The sequence below is a fragment of the Chaetodon auriga genome, chromosome 21, assembly GCF_051107435.1.
Source record: "Chaetodon auriga isolate fChaAug3 chromosome 21, fChaAug3.hap1, whole genome shotgun sequence".
NCBI lineage: Eukaryota > Metazoa > Chordata > Actinopteri > Chaetodontiformes > Chaetodontidae > Chaetodon > Chaetodon auriga.
Window position 1 is genome coordinate 1940651 of NC_135094.1, and position 26082 is coordinate 1966732.

A 26082-nucleotide genomic window follows, 5' to 3' on the forward strand; every position below is an offset into this window, starting at 1 on the left:
GGAAGACAGGATGAGAGGACAGAGAGAGGAAGAGAGCGAGAATGAAGAGCAGCGTGGTTAGTTCAGAGTCGCTCAGCGTGTTTACATCATCTCCATCACTGCAGCCGTGGAGGAAGAGCTCCTCACTGCAGTCAGAGTTCTGATCACTGACGCACTCATGTGTTCATCGCTTTCATGCTGCAGCAGGTGAAGGTGGAGATCATTTTATTTATTTATTTTTTATTTATTTTATAAACCTGATTCCAAAACAGCTCGGACGTCGCGATAAACATGAATACAACAGATCATCTGCTGATCCTCTCTGACGTAAACTCGTCCGTCCACAGAGGATGGAGCGAGTTCACCACTTGGTGAACACATGACTGGATGAGGGAGATGAACACATGAACTCAGAGACACTTCAGAAAACTGCTGTCAGTGAACACAGTTTGATTATTGATGATTGATTCTGGTTTGATTCTCGTTTCCAGACTGTTTTGGAATCAAAGTTGCTCAAAGTAACTCAAGCAGTTAAATACATGAAGTGGAGTAAAAACTACAACATTTCCCTCTGAAATGTGTGAAATTCATTAGAAAGCAGCAGAAAACTGAAACACTGAAGTTCAGCACTACAATCCACTACTGTGTGTGTGATGACACACTGTTTGAATACACACAGGTTTGTGTGTGAGGCGCAGGTGGCTGTGTGTATGTTTGTACTTCATGATCCTGTGTGTGTGTGTGTGTGTGTGTGTGTGTGTGTGTGTGTGTGCGCACTCACTGCAGGCCTGCTGGGTCGTGTCACCTCTCTGCCGTCGTCTTTGGTCTCGTGGGATGAAAGTGTCGAGCCTTCGGTCTTAATGGCTGAATTACCTGAACACACAAACACACACCATGAGGACAGCGACAATTAGTAAAACAGAGTATAAATAACAAAAGAATAATGAAGTAGAATGAAGTAGAATGAAGTAGAATTTATGACAGTGTGGATATTTGAGGGAAATTGTTCCTGTAGAGTCGTCACCTCATGGTTTGGGATGAGGGAGGCATTACATGAATGAAGGCCTCACAAGTGTGGGAGCGTGTGTGTGTGTGTGTGTGTGTGTGTGTGTGTGTGTGTGTGTGTGTGTGTGTGTGTGTGCACCTCGTTCGTTGGAGCCTCCCTGGGAGCTGGGGGTGCTGGAGCTGGAGGAGCTGCCACTGCTCGTCCTCTTCAGGGGCGTCTCCATGGAAACATCGGTCCTCCGCAGGTCGGGGTTGCTACGGCAACACAAACACAGCGCTGTCTCATTCATGTGAGAAACTTAAAAAAAAAAAGAAGTCACACCTGCATTTCCACAGAGGAGCTGCATGTGTGTGTGTGTGAGTGTGTGTGTGTGTGTGTGTGCGTGTGGGTGTGTGTGCGCGCGTGTGTGTGTGTGTGTGTGTATGTGTGTGCGTGTGTGTGTGTGTGAGAGTGTGTGCTCCATCAGTGTGTGTGTGTGTGTGTGTGTGTGTGTGTGTGTGAGAGAGTGTGTGTGTGTGTGTGTGTGTGCGTGTGTGTGCGTGTGTGTGTGTGTGTGCGTGTGTGTGTGTGTGTGTGTGTGTGTGTGTGTGTGTGTGAGAGTGTGTGCTCCATCAGTGTGTGTGAGTGTGTATGTGTGTGTGTGTGCGTGTGTGAGTGTGTATGTGTGTGTGTGCGTGTGCGTGTGCGTGTGTGTGTGTGTGTGTGTGTGTGTGTGTGTGTGTGTGTGTACCTAGCCCGTATGAGGTGAGCTCCAGCCCGGGGGCCCAGTCCAGGTCCGTTTCCAGGAGAGTGCTTCCTGACCAGAGCAGGTGAGATGGAGGTCGTCCTCTGAGGAACCTGAAACACAGCACGGCCGTCTGGTTCAGGACCCCCCACGTCTTTCCACAGCACACACACTTTCTACACACAGATCTCACACACAGGCCACAACGTCAGCTAAGTAAACTCCCTCAGAGAAGATGCTCTTTTTGTACAAACAGATGACTTTCATGCAAGTTTGCACATTTTTTTTGGTCTATTCTTCACATATTTTACTTTACCGCAGTTTGTGGTTTTTGAGCTGAAAACACACAAAAACCATCAGCTGTCAGGAGAGACTCCCAGCAGACTGAAGAGAAGGTAAAAGTTCACACAGACGAGGAAGCAAAAACAGAATTTAGACAAAGAAAAGCTTCCAGCTGCAGAGTTAACACACACACACACACACACACACACACACACACACACACACACACGGACAAAAACACATGGGTGGTGGCATGCAGAGACCTTCGGGGGAATGTCATCGTCCTGCCGCAGCCAGGAGCTGCGGTCCAGCTTGTCGAGGGGGGGCGCCAGGCGGGAGAGGGGCGGGGGAGGAGGGGTGTCGGAGGTGGGGTCGGAGTTCTGCCGGGGCATGGGAGGCCGGGAGGGGGAGGGCGACGCCGAGGAGGAGGACACGCCGTGGGGGTCGTACAGGGACTGTGAGCCCGACAGACCGTGACTCTTCACCTGCACCAGGTGGGCCATCTGGACACACACACACGCACACACACGTACACACACACACACACACACACACGAGCAGGAAACAGGCAGGGTCGAGGAGGAAGAGCAGGATCAGGATTTGGGTTCACACAGTGCGATCAGGATGAAGGATGCGAGGGAGAGGAGGAGGAAATGATGCAGGAGGAGAGATGAGGTGAGAAAGAAGGAGAGGAAGGTCAGAGAGACACGCCTCAGGGTGCGTTCACAACAGCCACGTTCAAAACTGTGAGGCAACGATGACACTTCCGAGTCCGAGTCTCCTCCTCCGGCAGGAGAACGACCGTGTTTGAGTTTCAATGAGTTTGTGGAGAACGAGGAGCAGCAGCTCCTCCTGCTTGAGCCAAACACAGCGGAGTCTGGAAAGAAGCTCACATCCTGATACTAACACCTGAAGAAACTACAGGAGGGACTCCACAGCTCCCTCACAGATCCCTCTAAACCCCCCCACCCTGAACTGCCGCCTCCTCAGTTCATGCAGCAGGTGAAATCAGGACAACGAGATCCGACCTGACGACCTCTGAGGAGGAGTTTCTCCCTGAGGATGGAGTTCAGCTCGACTGCTGACGGTCTGGAGTAACACCTGCATCACTGCTGCTCAGCAGAGTCCTTCATCTCAGTCTTCATCTCAGCCTCATTACAGACTCTTTAACTCCTTCGCTGGGGCAGAGAGTTGCTCCCAAACTGAAGAGGGCACTCTGCTGTGTCTTAAAGGAGCGCCATAAGCTCAGACTTAGCGCCGCCGCCTTTCATCTCAGCTGCTTCACATTCAGGCCTGATGAGGCAAACAGAGCCGCGTCGTCTGCAAAAAGTAGAGCTGCGATGCTAAAATCAGCAGCACGCTCCGCGAAAGAAGGGAAACCTCGGTGGAGCTTCGCCTTCTGGATCTGCAACATTACCCGATCTCACGCTCCACCTGTCACCTGTGGATGAAGCCCACAGACACTCCTGCAGCTGGAGCAGCACCTCCCTCTGAGGCTGGAATCCATCCTCTTCCTGCAGAGAAGCGCCGCCTCAAGCTCGGAGGTCACGACCTGAAAACTCACTTTTTCTCATAGAAACCAAACTGCGATCGCACCCTGAGGGATGTGAGTCTGCGTCACATGCTAACGCACACGCTCACGCACCCACACAGAGCTGCAGGACACTCACCTGTGGCTCGACGGAGCGGTGCATCGGCGGGGTCCGGGCCTGCTGGATGCCTCCGCTGCTGAAGGACTCGGAGCGCGGCGGCAGCGACGGGTCCGAGATCCGGTTGGACACTTTATGCTGCAATGCAGGAGAAGTCTGTCTGTTCATCTTATAATGCTCCTCCACCTGACACACACACACACACACACACACACACACACACACACACACACACACACCAGACCACAGTCACAACATGCAGTGAGTTGTGTGTGGACGCTTTAATGTCATTTATCTCAAAGTGCTGCGTTTCATGAAGGCTTTCTAATGACTTCTGTGACACTCACATGTTTGATTTTTGATTTCAGATCTATACAGTTTATTTCTGCCTTTGATAAGAAAGTTTAACAGTTCGCTCTGCAGGATCTATGTGGAGGAAACCTTTCTGTGGTGCACGGTTAAACACACTGTCCTTTACCGCTCTCTGCCTTTCATGTTAGAACTGACAGCTAGCTAAGTTACACATAACTGTTGTTTCAAAAGCCTTTCAGTGACTTTATTTCAACGGGCAGTGACGACCTGCTGCTGCAGTGCTCTTTGTTTCAGGTGAGGTGGCTCACCTCCACCTTAAAACACCGCAGGAAAAACATAAAAAACCCACTTTCCAACCAAATCTGCAGCTGCATGCAGCTGACGGGCATCAGGCAGTAAAAACACTCAAAGGAATTTTCATCTAAGTGCTGTGAGAGTTTCACATAAGCCGGCTGTGAACGTCACCTGCACTCGTCTGTTTTTAGAGTGGAACATTGTGTCTGCGCGATGGAAATATTTCCTCCTCTGAAGCTTCGAGGGAAGTCCTGAGAGGCTGATTTGAGGGTAGACCTATCTGTACAGAGTGTGCGCTTCTGTGTGTGTGTGCGTCCATGTGTGGCGTCCGGAGGGAGGCGGACTGATATAGCTACAGCTGCCCTACATCAGACCACCAGCTGCCACCAGAGGGCAGGCCTGGAGATCTGCCCTAAATGTGTGTGTGTACACTGGGGAGGGGGTTCACATGTGTGTGTGTGCGTGTGTGCGTGTGTGTGTGTGTGTGTGAGCGCTTATGGCCTTAATTTATGGTGATAAGAAAACCAGCAGAGTTCAAATGTGGAGCACTGACCTGCATTTAGAGCGAACACACAGAGGTGCTACTTCACTGCCATCTAACACAACATGTGGGCATTTTACAGTCTCTGAAAGGTTAAAAGGTAACATTCAACGTCCCGGTGAGGACAAATAAAAGAAACAGCAAGAGAGAAAGAACGAGGAAAAGCCCCTGACAGCGTCTCCCTGAAGAATCCTGGTCAGCAAATGAACAGAAACAAAAGCCTGTGAGGTTAAATTGATGTTAGTTTGAGTTAGTTTACGGCAGAAAACAGCAGCTCTCAACCAGTTTGAACCTGTTTTCAACCACATCAGGACTCAAACGTTCCCTTTCCATCTGACCCATCTCTAAAACACCAAGTCAACACTGATGTTATGTCACAGCAGATTGAAAGGCTGCAGGAAAAGGAGAGGAAAGATCCCAGAACACGGCAAATCGACCTGCAACACCCAGACCGAGTCAGGAACCTGCAACAGAGTGACTGTTAGACAAATCAGAGAGGATTAAAAGTTAGAGAGAAGAGGAAAGATTAATAGAGAAGAAGAAGATGGGGGGGTACTGCTGCATCGATCAATAGGTGGCAGTAATGCGCCCACAAACAGTCAGACATTAATCCGACGGCTAGCAAGCAAACGCGGAAAACACCACAGAGAAGACGTCAGAGGCGACCTCCAACCTTTCGTCAGCTCAGTGTGTTTTCAGCTGCACTGGCCACGTTTGATGGATGATGAACAAACAAACTTCTCTTCTCCTGAATACTTTGGTTTGTTTTTGCTAATCAGCAAATGTTAGCATGCTAACGCACAAGCCTAAGACAGCAGGCATGTTAAGACTGTCACTGGATGTTAGCAGTTAGCACAACAGCCTCTGAATAAGAGTCTTATGAGTCAGTGTTTTTACACAGAAGTGGGAGATGAAAAGAGGAAATGAATCAGAAGAAAAACAGCGAGATGAAGAGGTGGTAAAATTAAAAAACAGGACGCCACATTGTCATTTCTGCCGCCAGCCCAGAGTTAACGTGTGAGTCCGCCTGGTTAGAGAAAAAAAAATGTTCAGTGGTTTGAGAGGAAACCGCCCCCCCGGCCAGGGTTAGTAAGGCAGTCCAACAGGAGAGGAAGAGGAGGAAGAGGAGGAGGAGGAGGAGGAGTCCGTTCATCCCCCGACTGACCCGGCGGCTGGGGCTCCGGCCCCTGGAGTCGGGGCTCCTGCCGGGGCTCCGTCGGCGCATCATTGGCTGAGAGGAGCTGGGGGCGGAGCCGGGGACGCAGGTGACACGTATTCGAGGCACGTGCAAGTGATCCCTGGAGGGACTGACATGGGCGGGGTAGGAAGGGGGGCGGGAGCGAGGTTTGTAACCAGGAAGTAAGAGGAGGTTGTCCAGGTTGATGTCTCGCGTCTCCCTGAAGGAATGATATTTCTTGGGTGGGATGCGAGGCGAGTTGCTCTGAGCTCGACGCATCACCTGGAGAGCAAGGTGAGTGTTTACAGCACAGCAGACCAACGAACAGACACAAAACAGACGTGACCGTCACACACCCTCTGGCAGCCATATTGGAGGTTCACGACTGAAATGACATTTCACCACAACATAATTCACATGGTTTGAAAACAGGTCAAACTGCAGTGTTTTAAAATATTAAAAATGTAAATACAGCCTGGAGGCCAATTCAACAACAGACGCTGCCACAGGATCTGTGATCCACGTGAACACTGAAAGCAAATAAGACTCAAAAGAGCTTCATTCCAAAACGCTTCGTCACGTCTGAAGACCAGAACAAAGAACCAACATTTCTCACTTCATGACATGAGAACGATCCTTTTCTCTGGACCTTAACTGCTGATGAGGAAAGGCCTTCAGGTGCTTCAGGTGCAGGCTCAGAAATGTGTCGCACTCACACACCTTTGATTAGGAATCGTTTTTGGAATGAAACTCTGACAAAAGCACGACATAAAACGCACGAGAGGAATTTCACAGCGTGTACGTGAAGGTCCCGTTGTCCCGGTGGTGAGACTCTCCTGCAGGTAAAGGTACAGATAACACCTGGAGGCCAGAAAACCAGCCTCTCGCACCAGCCAATCAGGGCAGGTTTGTGTCCTTATGAATGAAAACCGCCGCTTTACAACCGCCTGGGCTTTGTGGCCGAGCAGCTGTGTGTGTGTACGAGTGTGTCGTTAACTGTAAGCTGCTCTGTGTGCGCAGACCTGTTCTCACATGCAAACCTGCAGAGACTCACACACACACACACACACACATTTGCATGCTAGCGCAGCTGCCGGTGAACCTTTGTGTGTGTGTTTGGAAAAAGTCAAATCCGAGCTCTACACACACACTAAGTCCCTAATCAGTCTTTAAACACACAAATATGCTATTTTCTCTCAAAAAATAAAAAAAATAAAAAATTTAAAAATAAGTTTGAAAACTAATTAAATCCCATTTTTCACAGTCTTGCATCTGTTGGTGTCATTTTCTACTAATTTCTGAAGGAATTCAAGTATAAAAATTGATTAAAAGATCATCACGTACACTACATATTATGTGTTTTTCTCTGGTTGTCGTCCTTGTTTTTATGGTTTACAGCAAATCAGTTTGTAAATAATTGCTTTTATGCTGAATACAATTAACAATTTGCATGAGAGTCTCCGCCTGATGTTGAAGTACTCTTACTGCACTTTTCTCACTTGTTTGAAGAAAGTAAAGATCTTAGGACTCAGTTTCGGGCCTGAGGTCCACGCAGGCTACCTCTTTGGCCCAGGCGGGCTTGTCGTTGCTGCCGGGCGCCTGGTCTTTGTAGTGGTACAGCTGCTTCTTGTCCTGCGGCGGCCGCGGCGGCTCCTGCTGCTGCTGCTGCAGCGACACCAGGTACGCTCGCTCCTGCTGCAGCTGCCTCTGCAGCCGCTCGGCCTGCCGCTGCTCCTCGATCTGCTTCCTCTTGTACTCCTACGGAACAAAGGCAGCAGGTGAGCGGGGAGAAAAGTGAAGAGAAGCAAGGAAAAAGAACACATTTCATCCAGATTCAGCCATCTTGAATCGACTCGTTCAGAATATTTAATCGACGGACTCGTGTCCATGTTTCAAAAACCGCCTGATAAACATTAGTCAGCACAAATCGTCCCTTTAAGGTCTGTTTTGCGGCTCTTTTCCTGCATCTTGTCCATTATTTTTCAAGTTCTTACAGTCCAATTTACAGACAAAGGCCACACATTTATTCATGAAAAGAAAATTTGACATTTTAGCTTCATTATTTCTTTGTCTTACTCATAAAGGTAATAAAGGAAAACCACAGCTGACATAATGTTGAGCCAGGATTCTTTAAATATGAACAATTTCAAGCAAATAATAACTGACTTCCTCATTGGTGTTTAGTTAAAACGTGATTTAAAGCCTTATTACACACTAAAACTTGAGCAGAGTGATGAGATGCTTTGAGTGTCGGCAGCTCTTTAATGCAGAATGACCCACTGTTCTGATTCAGCGGTGCAGAAACTGCCGTCAAATCATAATTAATTGATAAAGGCACGACAGAAAAAATCAATTACTGAGGGAAACGTATAAAACAAAAGCCGTCCAGACAGCGGTCTGACAGGAGGCTTCATCATTTTGATCGCATGCAAAAACGACAGGCGGTCCAATATTAAATAAAACGGCGACTGCGTTCAGCCGCGCACATCCATCCAGAGCTTGATCGATTACCTGAGAGGGAAATTATTTGTTCATATTTATTAATCTGAGAAGTTTCACAGGTTCTCACTCTGCAGCAGAACTTGACAAATGCCTCGACTGAGCAGCCTGAAGGGCGAGTTTGAAGCCTGTTTCTCACACCGTCTCGCCATTTCTCTGAGCTGTGTGTGTGTGTGTGTGTGTGTGTGTGTGCGTCTTCAGAAACAGGCTGCTGGTGAAAGGCAGGTGTACGACGCCGGACTGCTGTCAGGTTTGATGTCACTGACGGCATCATCGGGGCTGTCGCCGGTCGACTGACACGCCTCTCGCAGTGTGTTCACTGATGTTGATGTTTTTGAACGTGTGTGTTTGTGTGTGGTGTTACCAGCAGTAAGGCCTGCTCCTGCAGGAGCTGCTGCTGCAGGATCTCCAGCTGCCTCTGCTCCTCCTCCAGCTGTCTACGGATATACTCCTAACCAATCAGCACCCGGGTCAGCAAGAGACGCAGCCAATCAGAGAGCACCGAGGCAGGCGGGAAGCGAATCGGAGCCCAGGCAACCAGTGACATCAGCAGAGCAGGAAAATGAAAGAGGAGGACGGAGAAAAGTAGATTTATTGAAGAGAAGTGGGGATTTAGTCAGAAATAGACGAGGAGAGATAAAAAGAGAGACGCAGCAGGAGGCCGTAATTAGCAGAACAGGAAGACGTGCTCGTCATTGGAGGAAAGATGTTAAAGATCAGCATGAAATCAGCGGAGCAGAGTTGAGGGTTGAAGCATTAGGCTGCAGGAGAAGTGAGCGATTAGTCACGCAGCCTCCTGTCTCCTCTGCTACTGTCATTTCTCTCTCTATACTCACGAGCATACTGAATCCACATGCAACACAAACTTTGGCTGAAAACCACCATCCACCAGACCCCAGTGACGTTTTTAAGTTTCCAAATCGATTCAGGAAACTGTGTTTTTCTCATCAGAAGTTTGAAAGTTAAAATCAAATGGTTCAACATGTCTGCTTGTTCAGATGGATATTCTATCAATAACAACTCGCTGAGTTCTCCCTGGACCAGATGAGGAACTACTGTGGTGTTTTTTGGGATGAATTACTGCTTGTTACACAGACCAAAAACCTGTCGATCAACACCACGTCGAGGTCTGCCGGCGAGCACAAGCGCAAGATTCTCTGCCGAAGTTTGGCAGAAAACCTGTGTTGGCAGAAAATTTTGGGACGTCGGAATAAAAACAACCTTTTACAAACTGACCTGGAGGAGCCGCTCACAGATAAGCTGTTTCATTTGAAAGTACTCGAGTACTCCGACAGTTTAGTACTGCATTTGAATAACACTTGGACACCGAGATATCCCGACTTTTAGTCTCTAATATAGTTTAAGCTGCGAAAACACTGGGTCCTACATTTCCCATGATGCAACTCAACAAGACTCCCTTCACTAGAAAATACCCACATCTTTCAAACTCCACACCGTCGGTCTGTAACGCAGCTTTTCTGTTTGAAAAGCTTGTGAGCAGCTGAAGCCGTAGAAAACAAATGAAAGAGGTGGAGCGCTCCTTTAACGACCACCTGGTTTCACCTGCTGAGTCTGTAAACCAATCAGAAGATCCACAGGGGCTTATGGGAAATGTAGTGTGAATTTGAGGAAACACCAGGTGGTGGTTGAACCTGGAACGTTGCGTCAGTGAGCTGCCACACCTCTCTGATGACACCTGTGATGTCATGGCTCAGGTGTTTTCCCACCTGTTCCCTCTCTGCGTGCCTCCTCTCCTCCTCCCGGCGGAGTTGCTCCATCTCTTCGTACCTCCTCCTCTGTTCTCGCTCCTGCTGCTTCCTCATCTCTCGCTCCCGACGCTGTTGCTGTAGGTGGAGATTTTACACAACGCTTCAGTTCTCTGTGTGTGTGTGTGTGTGTGTGTGTGTGTGTGTGTGTGTGTGTGTGTGTGTGCACATCAGGTGTGTTTCCCTGGCATTTGAGTAAGTGCTAACATCACAGGTGTGGTGGAAGACGAGTCGTTTTATACTGAAAGCTGGGATGTTTTTGAAAGGTGAAAACAGCCACAGGCTACATCAGGGAGACACTCATTCTCTCTGTGACGCTCAGGTGTTAATGCTCCATCTCCATCAGTAGTTACGGGCTCTTCTTCAGGTGTCTTTCAACCAGGTATGCATATGAGCAATGCAGGCTCGAGCGGTCTGCACACACTCGCTGCCTTAGCGTGCTGTTGCATGCAACGCATTACTCCTCTCACATGGTCAAACCACAGCTGTCTCCACCTTCACTCCAGCTGTGTCGTCACCTTAAACCGACAGGTATCAACACGAGCAGGCGATTACGTGCAGACGCCATTTTTCATGTTGCTTTTATGCTACAGATGGCAAACAAATCGTCCTCTGATTCTCTGCCATGTTATCAAGTCGTGAACCTCCACAAGGCTTTTATTGTGAAGCATCTACAGGAAGTGCAGACACACTGCTTCAAGATACAGACGTTTTTTAGCTTCCTTGTCCAGTGATCAGTTTGAAACACAGTGCAGGCTGGTGCAGGATGCTCTGGAGCCTCCCTTTCAGGGGCCATAAAACACCTTTTAAAATTCCCTGCAGACCTCTTTTCAGCTCACCTGAGTGAATGCATCTTAAACTCTGTCTGTCTCTCATTGTCCCAGTGGATTAAAAACACATGGCTGGTGTCTCCTGTAACGCAGCAGATGGACAAATAAAAGGCTAAAGGCTACCTCCTCCAGCCGCCGCCTCTGCTCCTTCTGCTCCTCGATACGTTTCTGTCTCTCGGCCAGCAGTTGGCGCTTGTGCTCCTCGTTCTGCTGCTGCTCCAGCTGCTGACGCCGGATCAGCTCTGACCGCTCCTTATTGGCCAGCTGGAGGCGCAGGAAGTCCCGCCTCAGAGTGGACTCCCCGGGAATGTTGATGATGGAACTGGAGGAAAACCAGTCATGACAGTTATTTAAAGCTTTTAATCCACCATTTGATAAGTACACAGTAGTACACAGTAGTAGACAGTAGTAGATAGTACTCGCAACAACATTATGTGCAGTCATAGGAGCAGTAGTACCAGTGACAGTAAGGGTGGTAGCAAGAGCAGCAGCAATTACACAGCAGTATTAGTCACAGTACTAGTTGCAGTAGAAGTAACAGCAGTAAAAGTAGTAGTAATAGTAGTATTGTTATTGGAGTGGGTACCAGTAGCAGCACTAACAGTAGTAACTGTAGTAGTAGTAGTGGTAGTAATACTACCAAGACTACTCTATGAGTATTAGAAGCAGTAATACCAACAGTAATGATAGCAGCAGTAGAAGTACAGTAGCAGCAGTAGTCACAGCAGCAGTATTAGCAGTGCTAGCTGCTAGTGGCACTAAGAGCAGTGGTAGTAGTAGTAACAAGAGCAGTAGTCGTATCTGTGGTACAGTCAGTACTACAGTAGCAGTGGCAGTAGTACTAAGAGCAGTGGTAGTAGCTGTAGCAGTCTCAGAAGTAGTATGTACAGTGGCAGCAGTAGTCATAGCAGTAGTGGTATTAGCAGTGCTAGCTGCTGGTAGCACTGAGAGCAGTGGTAGCAGTAGCAGTAGCAGAAGTAGTACTGTAGGAGTAAAAATAGCAGTAGTATAATGAGCTGCAACAACAGTAGCAGTAACAGTAGCATTGATCGTACCAGTATCACTGACAGTACTACAGTATCAGTAGTAGTGGTCGTACCTGGGCTCTCCGATGTCCCTCTCTTCGTCCTCCTCTTCGCTCCCACTGTACTCGTACTCTGTCTCATCTGGAGGAAACACACAGACTTCAGGTTAGCGTTCACAGACGTCGCACCAGCTGGCGTTCACGCAGCTGTTTGCAGCTGTGAGGTGAGTCGGCGGGGGCGCAGCCTCACCCCTCTCCCCCCTCCTCTTCTTGGTGCGGTCGATGTGGTCCTTCAGCTGGATGCGGACCTGCCGCTCGTTGGGGAGGTCCCTGATGAACGGGTGTTTGAGGAGCTGCTCCGTGCTCGGCCTCTGACTGTGGCTCTTCACCAGACAGCTCTCTATGAAAGACTGGAACTTCTTCGACCTGGACACACACACACACACACACACACACACACACACACACACAGTTAGACACATGACTAATTTCATACGATGATTTTAAAGATTAATCTAATACCAGACTGAAAAGCTGTTTAAATCAGTGTTCATGCGGTGGTACAAATAGTCATCAGCAGTACAAGTAATAGTAGTAGTACTGTAGTACTCGCAGTTACAGATCTAACAGTCGTAGCAGCAACATTAAGTGCAGTAGTAGTAGTAGCTGTTGCAGTAACTATGGCAGTAGCTGTACTAGAACTGCAAGCAGTAACATAGTAGAAGCAGTACCAAAAGAAGTAGTAGCAGTTGTAGTAGCAGATGAAGTAGTGATAGTAGTGGTAATAGTACTAACCACTGTAGCAGTTGCAGTAGTAGTCATAATAGTGGCAGTAGCAGTTTAATAGTATGAACAGTAAATAAATGCTAAAATGCTAAATATGTTAGAAGACAGCAGTGTGTGTGTGTGTGTGTGTGTGTGTGTGTGTGTGTGTGTGTGTGTGTGTTTTAGTGACTCACCACTTCTTAGACTTGAGTCTGGGGGCGGGATTTCTGGGGATGAGGAAGAGCGCTCTCATTGGATGCATGTCGCACAGAGCTGAGGAGGAGAGAAAGTGAAGGAGGAGGAGATGGAGAAAGAGAACCAGAGGAGAGGAGAGGAGAGGAGGAGAAAGGGAAGGGAAATGGTGGAAAAGAAAGAGCGCAAAAGAGCAGGAGACAAGATGAGACAGGAAAGGAAAGGACAGAAGAGGACAGGACACAAGGCAAGAAGAGAGACAAGGACAGGAAACAGAAGGACAAGAAACAAAGCAAATAAGAGACAATAGAGAGAAATAATGAGGAAAAGAAAGGAGACAAAGGAAATGAAAGGAAAGGTAGTGAAAGGACAAGAAAGGACAGGAGAGGAGACAAGACAAGAGCAAAACAAATGAAAGGAGGGAAGGTAAGGAAAGGATATGATTGGACAGGAAAATAGAGAAAAGGATAGGAAAGAAAAAGAGAGGCAAGGAAAGGAAAGACAGAGAAAGGAAAGGAATGGAAAGGAAAGGACAGGGCAAGAGGAGAGAAGACAAGACAAGAAGAAAGGAAACAAACAGGCAGGAAATGAGACGAGAGGAAAAGAGGAAAGGGAACATGAGGGACGAAATGACTTCGCTGTAGACGTTCATTGGAGACAAACTGTTCTCTGCGTCGGCTCGCTCGAGTTTGGTGGCGTTTCACACTTACGTGGTGCTCCCTCTGCCATCTCTATCGCCGTGATGCCGAGCGACCACAGATCACTCTGCAGAGACACGGAGAGAAAACTGAAAACTTTCACATCCTCAAAACCCGCCACCGACTTTACACATCATGTCTGGATCCGCTGGTCGCTGTACTTGTTAAGGGATAAAAATACAGACACACAAATTACCCATCTGCCCCTGCTGCTGTACATCTCCGGCTAACCGATCAATATTATGTGATTTTAACACGATTCATCTGCTCTTTAAAGTTGACGTTAACATGGTGAGATGAACTGAGGGTTTGTGGACACGTGAAGCCCCAGAGGGTCGCAGTTAATGGTGTCTTCACAGAGCAGCGCCCGTCCTCCGCAGGCTCGCCACAGGGATCCGTCCTGTCCCCATTACCGCTCATCCTTCACACGGTGATGACTGCACGAGTCAGGCTGACTGTCTCTGTGAGAGGACTTTCGATGGGCCTGCGCCGGCGGTTTGTGCAGCCGCGTGGCAAAGATCGGAGATTAAACGTGTCAGAAAACAACAGATACGAGAGGCTTTTAAAGGTCAGCCGGCGTTTCTCGTTCGCAGCTACAAGCGTTTTCGTCTCTGTGACTGATGAGAAATTGAACTTTGGGAGCTCTGCAAAGGTAATCTGAGAAAAAACAGCAAAAACTGGATGATTTCCCAGATCCTCACTGTTTCCACTGTTCTCTGACAACACTTTCCTTTTTATAAATAAGAACTATTTTATGGATTTCTTAGCATCGTGAGCAAAATGACAAATGTTTTTTGTTCCAGTTGCTTGAACCTGGACTAATGTGCTCTCTGCTCCTGGTTCTGGTTCACAGTGGAGCTGCAGAGTTTGGAATGAGCTGAAGTCTCTCAGGGTTTTTTAGGGAGGCTGCTAAATAATGCGTCACAGTAATGGAGTCAGCTTGAAATCAAGGCAGGAATCAGCTTTTCAGCATCGTTCTGCTTTCTAAATGGTCGTACTTTAGCTGTTTCTACGGTGGAAAATGAAGTTTCCATCGCCTTGTTGATGTGAGACTCAGATTTAATCCAGGGGGTTAATTTCTCAGATTACCAAACAGCATCAGACGTACCTTGAAGTCATACGTGGCGTCGGGGTTCTCGTCACAGGCAATGACCTCCGGGGCCATCCAGTACGGCGTGCCGATGAACGTGTTCCTCCGCCCCACCGTACGATCCAGCTGAGCGCTCACACCAAAGTCCACTGCCAACACACACACACACACACACACACACACACGCACACACGCACACACACGCTTTGCTCAGCACCAGCAGACAGTATGCAAGGTGACACAGTGTGTGTGTGTGTGTGTGTGTGTGTGTGAGTGTGAGTGTGCGTGTGTGTGCGTGTGTGTGTGTGTGTGTGTGTGTGTGTGTGTGTGTGTGTGTGTGAGTGTGCGTGTGTGTGTGCGCCCTCTCACCCAGTTTAACCTCTGCGTTCTCCGTCAGCAGCACGTTCTGGCCCTTGATGTCTCGGTGGATGACCTTGTGCTGGTGGAGGTGGGTCAGGCCCTGGAGACAGACAATCATTCATCACGTGTTGTTTAATATGCTGAATATCTCCAGATGACCACAGTTAACTCTGCAGGCTTGTGGAAGATTTGGGGTTCGATCTACGATCCGATATGTGCTCTGATAGAAATCAATACAATGAGTCCTCAGCTTCCCTCTGAGGTTCCTTTAAGAACACACGTCCTCATCATGAGCTACAGGAGATCAAATGTATTGAGCACATGATGCAGCGTAATGCAGAATGTAGGAATAAGGTGCTCCTCAGGGATCTCTGTGGGGTTCCCTTAGATTCCACCGATCATGTGAAATCTTTAAAGATGTTTTCATGCTGACACACAGCTCGTGGTCATGTTGCTCCAGCTCTCACCCTGAGGATCTCTCTGCAGACGTAGGCGATCCACTCCTCCTTCAGAGAGTTCCCTTTGGTGTTTTTGATCAGATCCGTGATCGAGCCGGCGCCGCAGAACTCCATCACCAGCTGCACACACAGAAACAGCGTTACAGTACAGACGACAGCACGTTTTCAGAACTTTAGAACTTTAATTACAGTTTTTTTAAAGGTGCATGAACTCTCAGAATAAAGGAAATTGCTTAATTTAAAGAGGAACTTAACACCAAATCCACTGTTTGAGTTCGTAAACTCCATGTAAGGTCTCTTCATTAGACTGTCAGTTCGTTATTGTGCCTGGTTTTTATTGAACCTTCTTTACATTTTTCTCCAAAATAAACTACCAAAAACCAACCTAAAGGATCAACAGGTTAGCTCCAAACATGCTAACGCCCCATTTTAAGGGAAATAAAAGCAGAAATCAACTCTGCTGCTGGAGAAATTCAGCTATTACAAAACGCATCGAGCCAGAGGGGCAATTGAGACATCAGCAGCTTGTGAGGGAAATCAGGTGACACTTCTTCTTCGAACATGCTAACGGTGCATTCAAGGTCCAGACACGTGAACGCACCCACAGCTGGTCGTCTATTCCCGGAGGGTTCTTCTTGATGAAGGCTCCGTAATAGGTTGCGATGTTCCTGTGGTGGCTGTACTTCTTCAACATGTTGATCTCTGCTTTAATCTCCTCCTCCTCATCCTAAAACACACACACACACACACACACACACACACACACACACACAGAGAACACACTGTTAACTGACATGTAAAAAGTGAGAATCCTGGAGGAAACCAGATAAAGAAAAAGTGCAGTGAGGACAAAGTGGCCTCGAGTCAGGTGCTCAACGCTCAGTCCCAAGGTGTGTGTGGGTACGTGCAGATTTAATAAGGCTGTTTGTGTGTGTGTGTGTGTGTGTGTGTGTGTGTGTGTGTGTGTGTGTGTGTGTGTGTGAGTGTGTGTGTGTGTGTGTGTGGCACTTACCCCAGTGACGTCCATGACCTTAATAGCAGCAAGCTGGCCTGTTTTGACATGGCGACCCTGGAAAACACAGAGAAAACAGATAAAATGAGCAAGAGGCTGTTTGGGATTTATTTGGTCATCACTTTAACGTGCGTGTGTGTGCGTGTGTGTGTGTGTGTGCGCGTGTGTGTGGCTGTCAGTCATAATTTAATATCAGTGACAATGAGACACTTCTCGTGCAGAACAGCTCCCGTTCGAAGGCTGACGGGTGAATTATCAGATACCTTCAGAAAACGCTTCCATTAATTTCCGGAGCGACTAAATAAAGAAGCGCTGAGTTTCCTCCAGAGAATCTTTCCAGCGTTGTGAAATAAAACCTGTATTTTTGCCGGCTGCTGCAGCTAACGAGGAGAGACATGTAGGACGACAGTTAATCATCCGTTATCATGAGCTCTGGGGAGACAGAAAACGTGTGACCTGCATGTGTTTACCTGCTTAGGTTAGCAGTGAGGCTGCTTCTGCGTGAGTTGCAGATAGATTCTGATCATAAATGGCTTTTCAGAAAATCCTTTTTCAGCCCCAGAGTCGGCGGAAAAATTATTTCTGCTCATGAAGGGAAATTATTTTGCCATGCTTGACCCAAAAAGCTCCATATTTATATCTTTGGATTTCTTGTTCAGTCCACAGTCGTTCCTTATTTCCGTGAGCTGCTCGCTGTGGTGACATCAGAGAAGAACATCAGAGACGCTGAGATTCATCACTACTACTGGAAAGACTCCCTTTATTCCTTAAAGTGTTCCTCGGAGAAAACAGTCAAAATTGCAGTTTTGTTTCAGACGGCCTCAAAAAGTAAAGAAAAATTAACATATTCCGTCTTACAGTCACTGACTTTAAGGAAGTTTGGTTTTATTAAAGTAAATCTCAGGTTTCGGTTTGTAAAGCCGTCAATTATGCTACAACTTCCATATGTGTCATAGTAATGAGGGAAGTATCCCAGAATTCATAGTTTCCTCTTAATTATGAGATCTTTTCTCAAAACCGTTTTCCCAACAAAGGATGATTCTTTTATTTGGGATCTGAAACCAGCCAGAGTTGGAAACTGAAAAACAATCCCATCAAACAGCTGCTGGTCCCGGACCCCGTTCAGGCCGGATCCGGCTCAAAGCCTGGTCCCGACCCCTCAGCTGACCCCCACCCGGTGGAGGATGAAGTCCCCTGCAGAGGTCTACCTCCTCCTCCTCCAAACTGAAGTCAGCATCACAGCTGTTAAAGCGAGAAAGTGGAAATTTATCCACCTCACCGCTACCAGCCCACCACCCCAACACACACACACACACACACACACACACACACACACACCATCTCCTCATGGTAACCTAGCAACAGGGCTGGCAGGTTGTTTAGTGAGGGCAACGAATGGGGGGGTGGGGGGTGGAAACGGCAAAGTGACGGCAGTGTATGTGTGTTTGCGTGCATTTTTTCCTCTCTGTGTGTGTGTGTGTGTGTGTGTGTGTGTGTGTGTGTGTGTGTGTGTGTGTGTGTTAGCTGGCCATGATATTTCACACTGTGGGTCACTTGCACATGTGAGATGCTCAGATTCACACACACACACACACGCACACACACGCACACACACAGCGTCTTGGTTACTCAGTGTTGCATCAGACACTGAATGTATCTGACAGGCTGAAACCACCTCAGAGGAGGAAAGTCTCTTGTCCTCGTCCCCCATCTTTCTGCCCGTCCCCTCTCTCTCCTCCTGTCTTATCGCTCACTCTTCCTCTCTCGGCCTCTTCGGTGTCTCCTGGTCAGTCATGTTGCAGCAGCAGCAGCAGCAGCAATTACATGAAGGGCAAGAAGGAGAAGGCTAAGCTGGAGGATAGTGTGAGTCTTACTGTTAATCTAAAGCTTGATTCATGCTTCAGGCTTGGTGTCACACCTCACTCTGCGTCAGTAAAATGTATAAAGAAACGAAGAAGAACCACAGGTAACCTCTGACCTCCACCTGCTCCAACAAGGCCGCTGTCCTCTCAGCGATGGAAACGCCCAGAGATTAGATTACATAACATGAGCTTTTCTTGTCGTTCTTGTTTAACAGCGTGGCAACTATTACAACAACAAAAAATTGTTGAATCACTGCGATGCAAGAGCTGCAACCTTCAAAAGTCACAAGACAGCAACACGACGAGCTGAAACTCTATGAAGCTCCGTGAAGTCGAGGTGAGCTGCAGATCCAGCTGATAATTCACTGCCAGCGACACCGTCCGCGCCGTCGTGTTGTTAGCTCTTTACCTTTTCATACACGGTTATTGTAAAACTATTGATTACAGACACTTCAACAACAAACAGAACTTTTGCTAAACAGTCAATCAGCACTTTCTAATCTACTCCTGGTGTCTTCTGTTTGGATGACTGATTTGTAGCCAAGCTAGCAGGCATGCTAAGCGCTTATAGTTAGCATGAATGTCAGCACGTCAATATTGGCAAGCTAACCAGCCATGCTAAGCATTTCTTTATAGTGAGTTTGCATTTTAATGTGTATATATTTGCACTACAGCATGCTACTAAGGCTAAACATTACATTAATGCTAGCACTTAAACATGCTAACGTATATATATAGCACTGCTGCAGCTTAGATTGGCATGAAACTATGAAACTCTGCCGGTAAAGCATTAGCATAAAATATTAAGAGCTGCATTAGGAAGGGTCCGGTTCATTGAGGAAAAGTCGAGCTTGACTCTCACGACGCATTTGGTCGCGAAACATCCAATCACCTGGCTTAAACATCTGCGACAGTAAACACTACACCACAAGTTTGTGCCAAACATTGTGAACCCTTTAGCGGGACCCTTGTTCGTGTCGGCTGAGCTCTAAATCTGACAGATTTATCATTGAATCCATCCTCCACTTCTCTGTGATTTGCAGATTTTGAGGGACTTTAAGGGTGCAAAACAGGAATGAGCCGAACCACCGTCATGGCAGGTTTCTGCCAGAGATTAAGATGAAGCACAGGTTAGAGCTGTGTACTGTCTCTGTCTGGCTGAGCTGTTTCCTGAGCTTACTGAGATCTGCTGTGGATGCCTTCACTGTGAAAAAAACAGGGCCAAGCTTTTCCACATTTGTGGGGATTCTGGGATTTACACAGCAAAGTTATTATCCAGATAACTCAGCAAACGTGCGTCTTGGGCCTCAGGTTAAGTGTGTGAAGTGTTGCTGTGACTGCGGGACAAATGGCAGCGATCCACCACGATGAAGCAATAAAAGGCGATGCAGATAAAACGGCAGAGATGAGAGGAAGCGATACCGTCTCAGAGAGGCTCTTTGTTTTGCTATCTCTCTTCCTCCGACACCGACGGCCGGCCAAACAATCTCCCAGAGGTGACACAGAGCTCCCAGTGTGTGAGTGTGTGTGAGAGATTACGGCGGACTCAAGATGGCATGAGGAAGCTGTCTTAAAACACCACCTGAATCCACACATGCAGGGAGGGAGATAAAGATAGCGGCGGAGCGAGAACACGGGGAGGTGGCAGGTGAGGAGGAGGAGGAGGAGGAGGAGGAGGAGGAGGATGACTGGAGATAGAAAAGGGCAGAATATCCTTTAGAGGCAGCCTGAGGCGTAAAAACACACCTCGGGTCCCGCGTTCAGACAAGCCTCGCATTCTTAACCCCAACACAAGCCCCAACACATAGAGGCAGAAAGAGAGCGAGAGGCAGCAGCTGAGATTCCATCCCAGCACATGGGAACAGGACATGAGGGCACCCAGCGTCAGTCTTTGTCCACGTACGACTGTGACGGGGACGCATTCTGCACCGCGCTGCATTGAGGATCATCTGCTGCTCACTGGGCAGTTTGAACTGGGACTGGGATTTTCTTTCAGGAAACAGAAGAGATGACTGAGATCCCACCACTCCAGGTTTTCCAGGAGGATTTTGAGCATGTGTGGACTTGTGTGTCTGTGTGTTGCATTGTCACATAGACTGAAACAAAACCTCATTCAACCCTCGAGTCCAATCTTGACACGTCATTATTACAGTAATACAACTTCTCAGCTGCAGCTGCTTCGTCGTTGCTTTTCGTGCACAAATGGCACCTTAGAGTTCAGCTGCATTCCTGTCACGTCGAAGTTACCATAATTAGCAGTTTCTGACTCGTAAATAGTGTTTATGTCAATATCCAGAGCCTAATTACGACGGGGAAACTGTCTTTTCTGAGAGCTGTGACTGTGAGGGCCTGAAGACAAAGCAAACATGGAGGTCAGTCGAGGTCTGTTGTTGAATTAAGCCCAAATTCAGTGGCTTTGTCAGAGGATGTCAACAGCTTTCTAACTATCCACTAACTGTCATGAAGGTGGTGAAAAATCTGTTCAAGAATTCTGCAGACGGACCAACAAATTGTTCAATCAGGGCTGCAAACCTTCATCCCCAAATCAGAGCGGAGCAGCGTTCAGCAGCTGAAGTACTGACTGTTCAGACAGCACTGACGCTACGACTGACAATGATCCAAAACACACAAAAAAGCCCAAACGGCTGCATGTGATGGACATTCGTGCCCTGGCCGGCGTTTAAAGGTGCTCACATGCACACAGAAATTACTCTGAACCCTATCACTGCGCTGCGTTCAAGGTCAAGAAAAAGTGTACATTAGTTAGAGACACGAGGGGAGCAACTCTTCACATCAGGAGCTTAAAATCCGAGATCTGCTTTGTTTATCACTCTATAAACTCACCGTCAGACATGATGAGGCTCAGAATGAGAGACTTGACTCATCCATATTACTCAGCCTTCTTTCTCAGTTAATCACAAACATTCAGATTCAAAATCACCAAATTTGGAGAAGAAGGAAGGACAGGAAGACGGACGAATAATAATCTGAAACGGAACTAAAGCTGTCAGATGAAAGTGGTGGAGTAAAGAGTAAATGTCTGCCTCTGAGATGTTGTGGGGTAGAAGTAAAGTACCTTGAACTTGTACTTGCATAAATGTACTCCGTTACCTTCCACCACTGCAGAACACTGAACGCCAGTAAACAAAAGGCAGTGACATCAGAGAGACAGAAATACTCTGGCCTCAGATCAGTTTTTATAGAGCAGAGAATTTGCATTCTGAGCTAAATCAAACACTTCCGTGTACCTCGTGTGTTTGCGTCTGACTCAGAATAAAAGCCTTCCAGCTGCCAGGAATGTGATGACAACGAGGCCTGAATGAGGAAGGAGGCGTCGCTGGAGGGCTTTTAAAGCAGATCTGTGCTTCAGTCGACGCCTAAACGCCTCCAGCATGAATCCATTCACCCTTAAGTTCTGACAAACCAAGACCATAAAAGCGTCAAGCTTTAATTACACACTCTTAAAGTTATTATGCCGACATTCTTGCAGCACACAAAGCATGAAACTCTTCATTTAAACCTTTGTCTTATCTAATCTTATTATGACCAACGCAGTGTCCAAAAGATGTTATTATACGAGGCATCTCTCCTTTGTTTCAAGCAGAGAAAAGCTCTGAGATGTGGCTGTTAATCAGCTGCTGCTGCATTCAAAGCCTCGTTTAAGGCAGTGAGTGAATTAACGACGACACGAGCGCAGTGGGACAAAATGAGAGACGCTGTGAGACGAAGCCTGCAGGCTGCACGAGCGCCTCTGAGTCCCAATCAATACAACACATCTAACAAACTCCACTTTCCCAACGCTGACTCATCAAACCAGTAAAAACTCCCAGCCAGTTAGCGCCGCCACCTCATTGGTCAAAGTTTCTACACACCTGAAATCTGCCGGAAAATAAATGTGATGAAAACGTCTTCAGACGTGCCGCTGAGCCAGATACCAAACTGTGATTTTATCTACAGCAGCAGCCAAACGCCTGCAGTGAGACGTCAGCTTTAAGCATATTTCTCAAGCTTTCATGCTCTCCACCATCCCTCAGATATCCCTCTGCTCAGGCCGCTCGCTGTGAGGGATTACTGAGAGTGGGAGCCAGGAGGGGAGGCGTCAGCAGCCCCGGGGAGAAGACGTCGGCGGGGAGGACGGATGAAAAACATTCAGCCGTGTGTCAAGAAATGTCACCGTCAGGTAACTAAGCACATCATCTGCAGCCAACTCAACGCGAACACTTCCACTTTTGACTTTTCCGCCGCTTCGTTTCAGGGGAAACGTCGGGCGATGCTTTCCGCTACGACCCCACAGCTTCGTAGAAATTTCCTGGGAAGCCGCTGACGTGTGCTTGTACATTTCTGATGAGGTTTCCTGGAAAAAAATGATTTGATTTGGCACTAATTACATGCAAAATGGAGACACTTCCAATTAATTAATTCCAGTTAATGTCTCGCTGAGCCTGAGAGTCTGAGCGCACAGCAGCTCTGTTGACATGCAGAAATCTGGAAAATCTATAACCTTTTTACAGATTTGTGTCTTTTGTTTTCCTCTTTAACTACACGTGGACTCGTCATATAAATCCTGATTACATACATGTTTATTTGAAACGTCTCTCCTTCGCACTGCTGTGTACTAACACTGTTATCAGAACTGAAATACTCACTGAAGACTCAGTACTGACAGTATTAATACTTGAGTATTGATCTGCTCACTCTTATTTGCTGCTGTTATTGGATTCAGGATGGGCGTGTATCTTTTCTGAGGTGTTATGAATTCATAATACAAGGTCTTAATTTACCCACCATGCTCTGTGCTCGACCTCACTTTGTGTTTATTTTCTTCCATCAATCATTTTGCCAAAGGGAGGCGTCACCTCGTTGAGACAGCAGATCAATACCGAGCACGAAGGTGTCGAAGCTCGGCGTGTCTCTGTGTGTGTCAGTGGACGTGTGTGAGTGTGTTAATTGCTGCGAGAGAGCACACACACATGCACACACGCGCGGCTCTCTGCTGTGTTGTGGCTGTCTGCGTGGGCGTCCTCTGCTGCCCAACAAAGCACAAAGTCAGTAGTAACTTCAGACTTGGTCAAAAGTGAAATTGTGTCATTTGTCTGAGCTCATGCTGGAGTCAGAGGAGGAGGAGGAGGAGGAGGAGAGGATGAAGAGCTCTGAGCACACACTACAAGACAAAAGCCTGCGATGCCTGAAATGCCCATCATTCCTGTTAAATCTAAACTAATCTTTATTGAAAACTTCACACGAACAAAGCGGCGCTTAATGGAGCAGAAAAACAAGCAAAACAGTCATTTGCTTGCGTTTATTTTCCGTTTAACTGCGAGTTTTAAAACCCATCATGGAGCCTTTTTCTCACCTGAGAGAGCAAATACATGAAAATACTGACACGTGGCACCACTTAAAGACACATCAGAGTCTTCAGCAGGTCAGTGATGAAGCAGATTCAACCAGCCTGATGAGACAATGTGAACATGATGACGTGTAAGTAAACAAGCTTTCATCAAACAACAGTTCAGCTCCACCATCACAGCAAAGCTTGTCTCAGCACCCTTTTCACATAGAGCACGTCCCACCACGAGAAAACATGTGCCAACGAAAACCCCTTTCAAACCAGGGGTGGGCCTCCAGAACTGCTTCCAATTTTCCAATAAAACTGACCAGGAATCAGTGACAGAACCGATTAAGAATCAGATGATGACGGCACTGGCATACGTGAAATCTTAGCAATTGGGTGGGCGGCCATCTTCCTTGACTGGCTGGGTTGAGAGACACCAGCGCACCAATCATCCTGCGAGGTGGTAACCACCAACCACATCACACCAACCGGCAGGCGCCCTGCAGAGGAAATCCCGCCTCCTGTTGGGCTCAGCTGGACAACAGAGTTCAGATTCGAGCCGCTGTGAAAATGTTGTGTGTCGAACATCCAGAGGAAACTAAACACGAGTCCGATGAGGCCGCGTCAGTCACGAGGGCAGCAATAAAGCTTTGGAGTGCTACAGGAGGGAGAACATCCACAGGCGGAGGTTTGTGACTAAAGACACCGCGTCCAAAATGAAAGACGCGCCTCTGACAAACGCCTCGGTGGACCAACGTGTGGACGTCTACGACTGATCGCACGCCGTTCAGAGGCCGGCGTGCAGCAGAAAGCATCAACATGCGGCCCAGACAAGGCGCGACTGAGAATAAAGGACGTGCACGTTCCCAAACGCCAGCAGCACACCTGCTGTCGAGACTCCAGGTGATGGACGCTGCACATGCAAAAGCTTTTTTCACACGACAACGTGAAGGTGAATTAGGATTTATCTGAGAGAGATTCAACAATGGGTCGAGTTATCGAGGCGAAAACACCCCTGGACAGAGCCCACCTCATGACCTGCTAATGTTCTCAATGTGACAGGTCTTCACTACTGTTTTTGGTGCAAACACTGAGAAATGAAAGGCTTTGATATCAATAAACAGGATGTTAGAGAACAGAACAGAATGTGATGCAGCTCGTTTCCTGGAGGAAGCTTCACGCTCGCACACGTGGCAGCATCACACGCCGAGATCACAAGTCTTACCTTGTAGACCTGCCCGTACGTTCCATTTCCAACCAGTTCAACCAGCTCAAAGATACCAGCCGGGTCCTGAGAGACAGAGACAGAGAGAGACAGAGAGAGAGAGAGAGGGAGAGAGAGAGAGAGAGAGAGAAAGAGAGAGAAAGAGAGAGACGAATGAGGAGGAGGAGACGGCGAGAAGAGAGAAGGTGGACAAAAAAACAAAAAAACAAAGTTAGTCAGGAGAACATAAACTGGACTAAACTGGACACATGATGGACGTTGGATTTTGTGTGCATGGAATTTGACCTTCACACACACACTCACACACACACACACACACACTCAGTGAAAGGTCGAGCGAGCGCTGCATACCTGTGGTATTAGCCTGTAAAGAGCCTCTGTGTCACCACGCTGTTATTAATCCTTCAATAGGGAAGCCATGAGCTGACAGCTGTGCTCCCTCTGGATTCAAACACACACCATCTGTGTGTGTGTGTGTGTGTGTGTGTGTGTGTGTGTGTGTGTGTGTGTGTGTGTGTGTGTCAGGGCGTCCACATTCCCTGAAATAACCAGGTAACTTTCTGAATTCTTTAGCGTCGTGTGAACAAGAAACAGTTTAGAGAAACATGTTTTTCTACGCAGCCGTGTGCACGACAAAGCGTGCAGAGGAGCGCCGAGCGGCTCGACGGCCAGGAAGCCCAAATATTAAGCACTGATCTGCACAGATTAAAGGAAGATTTAACGTGTTCATGAGGGAGATTTAGAGGTGCTCTCTTTTTTTAGACAGACCAGCTGCTTCCCCCCGTCCCCTGTCTTTATGCTAAGCTAAGCTAACATTCGGCCTCTGTGTTGACTTATAAACATCTGCATACGATGACCGAGGACGCCTCCGCACAAGATAGCTGTGCATGGGTGAAGGCCTGCTGGCAAACACACACACACGCACACACACACACACACACACACACACACACACACACACACACACACACAGGTAAAACACACACACAGCTACAAACAAACACA

At 47.7% G+C, this 26082-nt stretch overlaps 1 protein-coding gene across 8 annotated transcripts in view; it reads right to left on the bottom strand.

Annotated features, from left to right (window-relative positions):
• The window catches only part of tnikb (TRAF2 and NCK interacting kinase b), a 43481-nt gene that overhangs the window by 14285 nt on the left and 3114 nt on the right, over positions 1-26082 (bottom strand). For 2 of the 8 annotated variants that reach the window (XM_076761548.1, XM_076761555.1), the window contains exons 2-21: positions 25078-25143; positions 16659-16715; positions 16248-16373; positions 15656-15766; positions 15198-15288; positions 14847-14977; positions 13751-13805; positions 13043-13121; positions 12334-12509; positions 12159-12225; positions 11183-11381; positions 10191-10307; positions 8828-8914; positions 7525-7722; positions 5953-6246; positions 3662-3826; positions 2255-2494; positions 1716-1822; positions 1124-1239; positions 761-852 (exon numbers count right to left, since the gene is read on the bottom strand). In XM_076761548.1, coding sequence (XP_076617663.1) covers positions 761-852; positions 1124-1239; positions 1716-1822; positions 2255-2494; positions 3662-3826; positions 5953-6246; positions 7525-7722; positions 8828-8914; positions 10191-10307; positions 11183-11381; positions 12159-12225; positions 12334-12509; positions 13043-13121; positions 13751-13805; positions 14847-14977; positions 15198-15288; positions 15656-15766; positions 16248-16373; positions 16659-16715; positions 25078-25143 — 2574 coding nt within the window. The remainder of the gene's footprint in view (positions 1-760; positions 853-1123; positions 1240-1715; positions 1823-2254; positions 2495-3661; positions 3827-5952; positions 6247-7524; positions 7723-8827; positions 8915-10190; positions 10308-11182; positions 11382-12158; positions 12226-12333; positions 12510-13042; positions 13122-13750; positions 13806-14846; positions 14978-15197; positions 15289-15655; positions 15767-16247; positions 16374-16658; positions 16716-25077; positions 25144-26082) is intronic. The other 6 variants (XM_076761549.1, XM_076761550.1, XM_076761553.1 and 3 more) reach the window with 6 other exon arrangements.